At 30.7% G+C, this 11448-nt stretch overlaps 3 protein-coding genes across 3 annotated transcripts; 2 read left to right on the top strand and 1 right to left on the bottom strand.

Moving 5' to 3' along the window:
- Positions 1-462: 462 nt before the first annotated feature.
- LOC124934414 lies at positions 463-3068 on the bottom strand. Its single transcript, XM_047474941.1, has 6 exons — positions 2713-3068; positions 2525-2610; positions 2300-2446; positions 1249-1372; positions 847-1130; positions 463-705 (listed from the first exon to the last, which is right to left on the bottom strand). The coding sequence occupies exons 1-6, from the start codon at positions 2891-2893 to the stop codon at positions 613-615; spliced, it is 915 nt and encodes a 304-aa protein (XP_047330897.1). The 5' UTR covers positions 2894-3068; the 3' UTR covers positions 463-612.
- A 2231-nt stretch (positions 3069-5299) lies between these two features.
- Positions 5300-7869, top strand: LOC124936939 (probable histone H2A variant 3). Its single transcript, XM_047477468.1, has 2 exons — positions 5300-5503; positions 7255-7869. Exons 1-2 carry the CDS (start codon positions 5393-5395, stop codon positions 7549-7551), a joined length of 408 nt encoding a protein of 135 aa, XP_047333424.1. The 5' UTR covers positions 5300-5392; the 3' UTR covers positions 7552-7869.
- Positions 7870-9274: 1405 nt separating this feature from the next.
- Positions 9275-10904, top strand: LOC124933956 (GDP-fucose transporter 1-like). Its single transcript, XM_047474408.1, has one exon. The coding sequence runs from the start codon at positions 9630-9632 to the stop codon at positions 10689-10691; it is 1062 nt and encodes a 353-aa protein (XP_047330364.1). The 5' UTR covers positions 9275-9629; the 3' UTR covers positions 10692-10904.
- Positions 10905-11448: the final 544 nt, after the last annotated feature.

The following is an 11448-nucleotide window of genomic DNA, read 5'->3' as shown; positions in this document are numbered from 1 at the left end:
CAAACTATTTCACACCGTCAGTTGACTTGTTCGGCTAGTTTTCGGTCCTGTTCCAGGCGGTTTGCTTACAGGCCTACACGAAACCACCATTTCCCTATAAAGTACTCCTTTTTTCAGTTAGCTTAAGAATTTGTTGGATAGTAATCAATAGTTTAAAATTTGATTTTTTTGCATCATTAATTTGATATACAAATTTTATTTTAGCATAATCTATTTTAGTTTCTAAACCAATTCATATATTGTTTTGGGTTGTGAGGATGGAAAGATGCAAAAACAGAGCTAGATGATTAGCTTTAACATGTTCTTAGTACAAAGGTTTAATATAAATAATCCCTTATCCCATTCTAATCAAATCAATTAAAATAGAAATGATATATTAATCATTTAACTGAAATAGCTATAAATATTTCATCAAACAAGACTATTTTCAAATAATCCAAATTATTTTCAAATAACCTTATATATATCAAACAATCTCTTAATATACCCATGTTCCATTGAAGATTTGACAAGTATATTGCAATACAACAAATATTTGTATAATAACAATGTGAAACAACATCAGCTTCTTCAACCTTACCTTCCGATTTGATCCCTCTTCTCTTCTCCTCGCTACAATAGCTTCAGCTTCTTCAATCGTTCTTCATTAGCCGTGTCTAGCTTCGGTAGCATGTAAGAGCCATGCAAATCCTCTACTACATACTCCTAAAAACATCAATTTCAAAGAAAAAATGAATGTGTAGTTTGTGTCACAGAAGAATTGGGATTATAATCTAACATTACATGAATATTTTAGAAAATGGTAAAATTTGACAGTGATTTTGCCAGATTTTGGATTTTGCTTACCTTAGTGAGTTCCCTCTTGGCAAGAATATGGTAGTGCCTTTGCCAAACCCTTTGAATGGCCATAGATGCTGCAAAGAAACTATAAGCAATGCCTAAAATAGCAAAGACCACACCGAAAATGATAACCAACCCAATGCAAGCTTCCATAGAAACCGGAGAGCAATCCATTAAAGCCCATCCAAAGTAACAGTCTTGGCAGCCACCCATTCGTCCTTCATTAGTTAGCGCAGAGCAGTGTATTATGAGTCCAATGAAGCCAAGAAGGGCCAGAAAGAGCAGAAATCCTGTAAGACAGAGGAAAAGAATTTCGAGAGATATTCATCTACTCTGATTTTCAGTTATTCTTTAAAATAGAAAAATGAATGACAAAATACAGCTGAAAACAAGTTTGAATAAACATACCCATACAGTAGTAAAATGGTATGGGATGCTTCGATAGTATTCTATCCCAACTATCATTGAATGAATCTCTGAAGCCACCATCTTTGTCTAAAAGATACACAAATCCACCTATTGCAGCAATGACCTAACATATAAAGAAGGCGCACTAGACAGATCAAAATTAAAGTACAGAACTTGTCATGCAAAATGAAATATGTTTAATAAGTAGGGGTGAGATGCCCAACTGCCTAACCCCACCCAAAAAGTATATGATTTGTCAGATATAGAGTCTTGATAAAGTGAAAACCGGCATATTATGATACAGTCTAGAGTATAAATTGAACAAACCTAGTTTGTGCTCACACTACTCAGATTAATTGAGTTCAAAATATATTAAGGATGGATGAATGGATAATTTTTTGCAGATAAATAAACCAACTTGAAACTATTGAAGCATGTAACATCTGTTCAATTATGTTCTAGCTAATATTTATTCAGATTTAACATGTTAAATATTGACTTACTATTTCTATCTTTCAGATATGAAAATAAGCATGCCGATGAATAAAAAGATCATTAGGCTTGCTATTCTTCCCTACTTATTGAGGGTTGCTTCAATTGTTCATCACTTGGACTGTCTTTGTTCAATTATTAGATTTATCTATCTTCAGTTATTGTTTATCTATTACTACATTTATTCAATTAAAAAACATTATCTATTATATTTGAAGTATATTTGTACTTTATTTCGTATAAATAATTGCTTTGATATTAGTTTTTTCTTTTTAAACCAGAGTATAGCCAGCACGACCCACAAGTCATAGCTGACACCATACCTAACCTAAGACCAAAGGTGCCAAGAATCTTTCCACTTGAGCTACACTGTGAGTTCTTAGATTATAAAGTCGGATATCCTACAAATTGTCCAATCAACCCTATGTCGAATAAAGAGTCTTGATAGAGTATAAACGGATCTATTATAGCCAAACTAATTAGCCAAATAACTGAACCAACTCAATCAAAGATCACCCATTAAACAAAAATGAAAATATGAAAAGCTTTAATGACTGACCGTTTGCACAGCCAGAAAGATGAGGAAAACATCCCTGGTGACAAAAAGTCTGAACTTCAATTTACGCCAGGAGCTGTCTTCCAATATTGTCACTCTAAGATGAAATTGAGCTTTACATGTTGTACAATGTGAAAAGGCAAACCCTTCCTGCAATTTGAAAGATAATCAATTGATGAAGAAAAAGAAAACATTTTTCATACAGCAACAAGTACTACAACTACATGCCTTAACAGATCTCCAGTGATCAAGGCATGAACGATGAACAAACTGTTGAGTGCCTTTACACATACATGGAGAAATCAATCCATCATCTACAATCAGTGAATAAAATATGAAACTTCAAGCAGAAAAACAAAAGGGTATTGAAAATAATCAGAAACATTGACAAAACTATTTCAGAACAAAACGTTTACCGTCTTCACCATCACATTCGAGACAAATCCTACAATAAACTAAGGAACCAGCTTCAAGGTCGTCTTCAACGTCGCCGTCTTTTACCTCGATTGAACTCGGAGATGAATGATCACCGAGAAGAGGATCGGAATCGTTAGGGTTTTCTTCAATCGTTGGTTGAAGCTGCAATTCACCCGTCATTGGATTTGACTTTGACTTTGACGAAATTGATTATAAACTGGGATTGGAAGTCTGAAAATATTGAGTATTAATCCTTCAATTGCATCTTGAAATCGTGAAATATTCAGATCTCTCTGCCAACAATTTGTACAAGTAAAGATGATAATGGGACCTCAAAGATGATCATCATCATTGCTTTTTCTAATTTTGGAATTTGTTGATATGTAATAGGAAATAAGTTTATTGTTGCCCTTCAAATTTATCTATTAATGCAAAATTTTATCTTTATTTATTGGTGTGGATTATATGGACCTTATTTATCAACATCAAGACAAATTGAGAAAATTACCCCAAACTAATTGGAACTATTATTATTCCTATAGCTAGAAGCTATATTTTAAACAAATATTATTTTTTTTTTAAAAATTATATTTAAAAACTTAACACGACCTTAAAAGTCTTCTCATATACACTACTTTCAAAATAGTTGATTCCCTATACAATTTGTTTTTCATTTGAATTATTTTAAATGGTCAAATAGAGACTTTTGAATCCGAGCCAAATAGAATTTAAGATTTTTATCGTTAAAGTTATACAAAATTGAAGTTTTATCGTAATAATTTTAAATGTTGTTAATATATTATTTGTGTGACATTTATAAGTAATAATCAATCGATAACTAATATTTGATAAAATTCATTAGTGACATAAATATTTTATTTATATATAAATGTTACGTAGATAATAAGTTAACCACATAAATATTTTATTTATATATAAATGTTAAGTATATAATAAGTTAAATGCGTTTAAAAATATTAGGACAGAAACTCGTTTTATATAACTTTAACGCTAAGGGTACCTAATTCCTAAAAGGATATACTAAGAGTCCCTAAACTAGGAGTTTTGGAAAAAAGATATCCCAAATTTCAATCTATCTCAATAAAAAAAACTCCAAATTTCACAATTCAATTGTATAACACTTCAATTTTTCAGTACTTCAAAAAAAAACACAATAGCATTAATATTTGTGCCCAATAATAATTTTGTTCATCCATCACAATCTCCAATTCATATATGTTTGCTTCATCCTTTCAATCACAATTAGTATTACATTAGAAACAAAAACAAAATTAATAAATATAATGTGTAATAATAGTTCATATAGGGTTTCCCTAAAGAAAGTAAAAATAGACTTTTTCATCAAAGTTAGGTAAGTAGTACATAGGTTTATACCAAAATTTCATCAATAATTCCAAATGCAAGGAAGTAGGGTTGGGAGTATCCTTATTTGGTTATCATTATGGGTTATTATTAAATAATTTACTCAGTATGATGAGTTATTTAAAATTGTTTGAATAACCCTTAATTGGGAGAGAAAGTATTTTAAAAAAACTTAGAATTAATAATTTAATAGGAAATTAATCCCAAATTACTAAAATTTATCAAGGCCTAACATCACAAAGGTATAAGGTGCAACAAAATAGGATAAATTTATTTTAAACTTAATGTAAGGAATATTTTTATAAAAAAAAAAAGTTGAAGAAGAATATTATCATATAAAATGAATAATAATTTTTGGTTTGGACTGATCTTAAATTTGGGTATAGTATCTATAAAAATCCGTCCTGATTAGGATTTATAGAATAAAATTTTAATTTGTATGGTAGGTATATATATATATATATAATATATTTCCTATGGAATGGATATATGTCACATGTGAAATGTGTAAATGTTTCATAAGTAACTCTAATAGGTATAAATATATAAATTTAAACTATCAAATTTAGATTCCTTATTAGATTTAATTTAGATTTCGGACCTTTTATTTTAAATTTTATTATAGGCAGGTGGTTAAAGTTATACAAAAACAATGTTTTATCTTAACGGTTTCAAACGTAATAAATTTATTATTTACGTATTAGTGAATTGACGGTTTTGACTATCGAATTTTAGAAAATCGGTAGTCAAAATATATAATTCGTTAAAATTCAAAGTTAGCGACATTAATATTTTATTTATAAATTCCACATAAATAATAAAATTAACGTAATTTACAAAATCTATTTTATATAATTTTAATAATAAGATTAACAAATTTTTAGAGTTGAAAAAGTATATAGAACCCAAATTTGACTGCCAAAGTTTATTTGCATTTGTAAAGTTGAGTTTCTATTTATTTATTTATTTTATATTTTGTTTTTTTACCAACCAATTGTGATTTATAATGAATTGTTTGTAAATACTAAATAGTAACAAACTAAGCACAAAAAAAAAAGTTTTACTAGAGATAAGGAGTAACTTAAGATGAAACAAAAGGGCAATTTCGTCATTAGACTTACCAAGGAAACCTCTTTCTTTCGTATATTTCACGATCCCTTCCCCGTCTCGTTTTCCTTCCTTTATATATTATATATATATATATATCTTAGCTAGATTAGATAGCTGCATTCCCAAGATTGCTTCTCTTCAATTTCGATAGAAACGATTCCCAAATCCATTACCGAGAAAGGGAAAATGTCGGGAAAAGGAGCAAAGGGTCTCATCACCGGCAAGACCACCGCCAACAAGGACAAAGATAAAGACAAGAAGAAACCCACTTCTCGTTCCTCGCGCGCTGGTCTCCAGGTTCTCTTTCTCAACTTTATTTGACTTCTTTTGCTTCCGATTTGATTGTGAGCTCATGATTCGAGATTCTCCGCTCAATCTACTAGTACAATTATGAGAATTGACTGTAAAGATAAGTCTTTTGGGGTTTTAAATTATCTCTTTGTTCAAATTGAGAGTGTATTCATCTGATTTTATTGCATTGCCAACTGGGTTACGAATTATAAAGGAATGGGTTGTTTGTTACCAATGTTTTCAGTGTCTGATTGATCTTTTGCTTGAGGCCTGAGAACTAGTATGATTAAGTAAGGCAACAAGCAATCGAGAGTTTTGAATCAAAAGTTTAGTATGACAGTCTAGGAAACTTTTGATATACACAAATGATATGGTTAAGGTTCGAAGAAGAAGCTTGAGAATGCTGATTTAGTATCATTATGCCTTAGTTACACTTCTCTTTTCCTTGTTTGTTTATTATGGGTATACTTGTATGTATTTTCTTGTTGGTAGACTTTAATGGTCTTGATTGGATTCCAGTTATGGTTAGAATCTTATGGATTTTGGTTGAGAAAATGTTTTTTTTTGTTGTTGTTGTTGGAATCGATCTCAAAACCAAACAAGCATATGTTGTTGTGGAAGTTGTTTCAACAGCAGCCTTTCTTTGAAAATTAACTTCTAGTCTAAAATCTGTTTTGTAAGGACAATTTTCTTTTAAGAAGCTTTTGATTAGAAAAACATTTTTAGTAAAACCCACAAGAGTAGCTCAATTGGAAAGAGTTTTGTCTCATGTTTGATTCCCACTATGAACGCCCTAAGTAGTAGTAGATTAAGAAGGAAAAAACAGCTTCTACATTAAATTTCACGGTAACCTAAAAGCATGTAAATTTACCTTCTTCTGCTTCAAACTCAACTATAAGAACAAAACAAGTAAATTTACATGCTTCTAAATAGGTTAATAGTTGTTCAACTGGCTTCATGTTTCATAAGTACTCAAATTAGCAGATTGAATATTTCTTGTTTGGAATGTATAGATGAATTCATCTATGTAGTATCCATAATGGGCAAGAGAGGAGATAAACCTAGTGAATGAAGTTGGAGACTGATCACCATTTAGAGTTTGTTTGATGTAAAAAGTGGTTTATTTGAATGATTTGAAAATATGACTAAAATATCCTTGATATTTAATATTTTAAAATGTTTATAGAACAAAGTAAGGATAATTTGATCTTTTGGTTGATGGGATGATGGTTTATTTGTAAATAATCTCAAATAATCATATTACCTTTTTAGAATGTTTGGAAGCAAGTAAATTTGCAGGATCATGATGTTGTTTTTGAGTTTGAAATAGAAATATTTTGCTTATTAGTTGCTAATAAATCCAATTGGTATTCATAATTGATTTATTTTCATTGAGAAGTAACATCTATTTAATTTGTTTCCCTTTTTGCCTCTTGCCATAAAGAAATTAATACATATACTTTTAAATCAAAATCATCGTAGAAGGCAAGAAACAAGTCCTTGTGCTTTAAACATTTTCAAAAAAAAAAAGAAAAAGTTGCTGTTGAAAGTTGAAACAGCTAATTATGATCATTCTTTTAATTGGTTTATCATCATTGGCCCTATTTAAGATCACATTTGAAAACATAACTTAATCAACATATTCAGAAACTGATGGGCGGTTTATGATCTGGATTCAGATTCAGATCTATACATGAAGGTTTCAACATAGGTATATAATGTTTTATTTTGATATGATTGTACAATATTTGTTGCAGTTCCCTGTGGGTAGGGTTCATCGCCTGCTAAAAGCGAGGACCACATCGGGTGGTAGAGTAGGTGCCACATCAGCTGTCTACACAGCTGCTATACTTGAATACCTTACAGCTGAAGTGCTTGAGCTAGCAGGAAATGCCAGCAAAGATTTAAAGGTGAAACGTATAACTCCAAGGCATCTGCAGCTTGCAATTCGAGGAGATGAAGAGCTCGATACTCTCATCAAAGGAACCATAGCGGGTGGAGGCGTGATACCTCACATTCACAAGTCTCTCATTAACAAATCGTCTAAGGAATGATGGGGCAGTTGGGTAAAGAAAGAAAATGAGTGTGATCTTCATTTGGATATCGTCTATTTTATGAAACTTGTAGGACTGACTTTGTTTCTGTAACTATTATTCTTCTTTTTATCTTTTTTTGTGGACTGTTTAGTATCTGTTGGGGATTTTGCACCTTTGGATTTGGTGTTTGTTCTCATAAGTTGCATTTGTAGACCAAAAATGCTAGTGGTTTTTCTTTTATAATTTGGGTTAAAGAGAATATTAGTCCTTAACTTTGATAATTGTTTGGATATATCCCCAAACTATTTAGAGTACGATGTATTATATTAAGAGCAATTTGAAGTATTTATTTGTTTTATATTTAAATAGTGTAACTCAATTTGGTTTAAAATGTTCTTTCATGTATGCTGATCAATTGTGACTATACTAAGGTGGAAAATTTTAACAGTTCAAACCAAATTGAATAGAATTTCAATCCTCTTAATTGACATTTAACACACCCTTGTTTCTTGGGAGCATCCCGTATATACCCAACAAGACGGATTTGGGTAGTCCAATTCGGAGATAGGGTCGAAAACGAAGGGTGGAATTGGAATCTCCGTCGGCTCGTGAATGGGTAGTTGTCTAAATTCGGCCACAAAATTTGCTTAAAATTACTAAATCTGGATTTATTTACATTTTTGTTGATTTAGTTTGTAATTGTATACTTTTAGAAATTACATTTATATTTTGATAGTTGAGAGTTTGTTTAATCTTGGGTTTATTGAATTTTATCTGGGTTTTAGATAAATTTTTTGTTTAATTTATTTTTTGTAAAATTAATTTTTAAAGTTTAATGACAATTTTATCCTCTATAGAGATAAAATATTAAATAAAAAGTATATTTTTATTTTAGTGGATAAAAAGATTGAAAGGATCAATTAAATATATATTTTTAAAAAAAGATTGAAGGGATAAATGAAGTGAAATGAATGGAAATATTAAGTTTTAAGTAAAATTTTAAAAAAAATCTAAAATCAAACAAGCTTAGTTGATATTCCCTGACATTTTGATTTAAATAGTAGTAAAAAATAAATATATTATAATAAGTTTTGTTTAAATATTTCTACTATTGGTCAGACAGCCTCTCAAAGTAAATACACACTATTATATAATAATATATTTTTTTAAATAAAAAGTAGTTACATTTATTTAATAAATTAGTTCACTAATTATATTATACTAATTTTATTTATAACTCTTAAATTTTATTTTAAATACTCCCCGTAATATTACGTTTCATTTTAAACTACGTTTCAATTTAAAGCATTTTAAGTAAAAATCAAATATAAAAAGTTGTATATTAAAAAATAATAAAAATAGTTAAAATTGAGTTTGAATTTATATAATTTAGGGCTGAAGGATAATTTTTTCTTTTTTTAAGGATTTTAGGTAAAAATTATCACTTGAAAAAAAAAAAAAAAAACGTTTTAAAATATTATATAATTTAAATATATATCAAATAAGATAACTTAGAAAATATATATATATATATATTATAATTTTCGGTAAAATTAAGATCCTGATCCAAACTACATCATAGTACTTCGGTATTTCCTATATAGATTAGAATGTTAAAATAATTAAAACCGATTTAACCGATATAAAAAAACCGATTGTACTAAATAGAAAATATAAATCTTGATTTTTTTTTCATTCATTCTGAATAATCTTGCTTGAATTACCCAATTCAATTGACCAAATTTCAAAGCGTGTAAATTTTGTAAGAGATCTGAATCTACAAAAGCTCTCTTCTTTCTCTCATATCACATAAACCCTATCAAAAGATCTTAAGATCTCCTCTCTACAGATTTCATAATCCATTCACATTAATGGATTTTCCAGTTAGGTGACTTCTACCCATCAATCTTTGCATTATTCATTTGGTAGGGTTTCTTATCTTCAAGACGCAGTTAGATCGGTCAAGAAAAACCCAGATATATGTCGGTGATCAGGTCATTTACTATAGTTACAGTCTCAATTCATTATCTTGTAATGTGGGTTAATCAAGTCTCAGTTTGAGATTCATTAATATCTTCAATCGATTTGTATACAATATGGCTTCGATTCGATTGAACTCATCGAAACAGTATTATGCGACGAGCAGTCTTGTTTTAGGTTATGCTCTCTGTTCTAGCTTACTTGCTGTGATAAACAAGTACGCTATTACTAAATTCAATTACCCTGGTCTCCTTACTGCTTTACAGTATCTTACATCAGCTTTAGGTGTATGGGTTTTCGGCCGTTTAGGGTTTTTGCATCATGATGCATTCTCACTTGAAACTGCTAAGAAATTCCTCCCTGCTGCAACTGTTTTCTACTTGGCAATCTTCACAAACACGAATCTTCTTCGTCATGCAAATGTGGATACTTTCATCGTTTTTCGATCATTGACTCCCCTTTTGGTTGCTATCGCTGATACAATGTTTAGAAAACAACCATGTCCTTCCAAGCTTACGTTTTTGTCACTTGTAGTCATTTTGAGTGGTGCAGTTGGATATGTTGCTACTGATTCGGCTTTTACCTTGACTGCTTATTCATGGGCATTGGCTTATTTGATTACCATTACTACTGAGATGGTTTACATCAAACATATGGTTACTAATCTTGGTTTGAATACTTGGGGTTTCGTTCTGTACAACAATCTGCTTTCCCTCATGATAGCTCCGTTCTTTTCGATTATCACTGGCGAATACTCAGATGTGTTCAAAGCTTTGTCTTCTTCGAGCGATGGAAATTGGTTTGATATGAGTGCGTTTATTGCAGTTTCGCTATCTTGTGTGTTTGGATTGCTTATAAGTTTCTTTGGATTTGCTGCCAGGAAAGCGATTACTGCCACTGCGTTTACAGTTACTGGGGTTGTGAATAAATTTCTTACGGTTGTGATTAATGTGATGATTTGGGATAAGCATGCGACTCCGTTTGGATTGGTTTGTCTTCTTTTAACGATTGCAGGTGGAGTTCTTTATCAGCAGTCTGTTACTAGTTCTAGCAATGGTACTCCCAAACAGGGTGATCCTGCAGCATCGAAGCTGATGGGTAATGAAAAGGTGAGCGATAGTAATGAAGATGACACAGATGAAGAAAATGATGGATCTGGTAAAGGTTATGGAGTATGATTAGTAGAGATTGAGTTTTGAATAATAATGTTACTTGGATGCATTATTATATATAGATAGTAAGAAGTACTCGATTTAGAACTCTTTTAAACCATTCCTTCAAGATTATTTTCGAAGTTTAATGACACATATGGTTCACGATTTATATGCATCTTCTATGAGATATGTCTATTGTATTCCTAATAGTTGTAATGATATTTGCCTTTTGCCATGTTTAATGACACATGTTAGAAATTTGAAGGCCTACATCCTATTTAAGGCTCAAATTTGGGTCGTTTTCATTCATTCTAGGATCGCAATATCGTAATTTTTGTCAATTTTAGGTTTTGCCACAAACGGATCAGGCTCCGTCCCCTCACTCACATGCACATACCACTCAAGTTTTAGTGACGACGGAAGAAGTATAACACAACACGTTTCTTTCACTATTTTATTGTTGCTGCTAGAACTCACTCTGTCGATATTTAAAACTTGAATGCTATGTATGGTTGGTCGTCGTTCTTTAGAACTTGAATGGTATGTACGTGTATAGCACGATTGACGAAAATAGGTAGAGTGGGCTGGGTTGGAGGAGTCAGATCGCCTCAAAGTAGAAACTATTTTTCTTCTTTTTTTATCATATAAATATCATTTCATTTACGGACATTACAAATTAATTATTAAAAGAAATGGCACGTCAAAATAAGATCCATTATGATAGTTTGAGCTTGATTCATATATCTTCCATGTATCTCAATTGGTCACATTTTTCACACAA

This window comes from Impatiens glandulifera, chromosome 4 (assembly GCF_907164915.1).
Source record: "Impatiens glandulifera chromosome 4, dImpGla2.1, whole genome shotgun sequence".
NCBI classification, from domain to species: domain Eukaryota; kingdom Viridiplantae; phylum Streptophyta; class Magnoliopsida; order Ericales; family Balsaminaceae; genus Impatiens; species Impatiens glandulifera.
The sequence above is the reverse complement of the archived record's forward strand: the minus strand, read 5'-3'. Positions and strand labels throughout refer to the sequence as shown.

Coding starts and splice junctions, on each gene's coding strand:
- LOC124934414 (XM_047474941.1), bottom strand. CDS start 2,893: ATGACGGGTGAATTGCAGCTTCAACCAACGATTGAAGAAAACCCTAAC. Junction 2,611..2,712: donor CGAATGTGATGGTGAAGACG/GTAAACGTTTTG, acceptor CACTGATTGTAG/ATGATGGATTGATTTCTCCA. Junction 1,373..2,299: donor TCTTTCTGGCTGTGCAAACG/GTCAGTCATTAA, acceptor TTTATATGTTAG/GTCATTGCTGCAATAGGTGG.
- LOC124936939 (XM_047477468.1), top strand. CDS start 5,393: ATGTCGGGAAAAGGAGCAAAGGGTCTCATCACCGGCAAGACCACCGCC. Junction 5,504..7,254: donor CCTCGCGCGCTGGTCTCCAG/GTTCTCTTTCTC, acceptor TATTTGTTGCAG/TTCCCTGTGGGTAGGGTTCA.
- LOC124933956 (XM_047474408.1), top strand. CDS start 9,630: ATGGCTTCGATTCGATTGAACTCATCGAAACAGTATTATGCGACGAGC.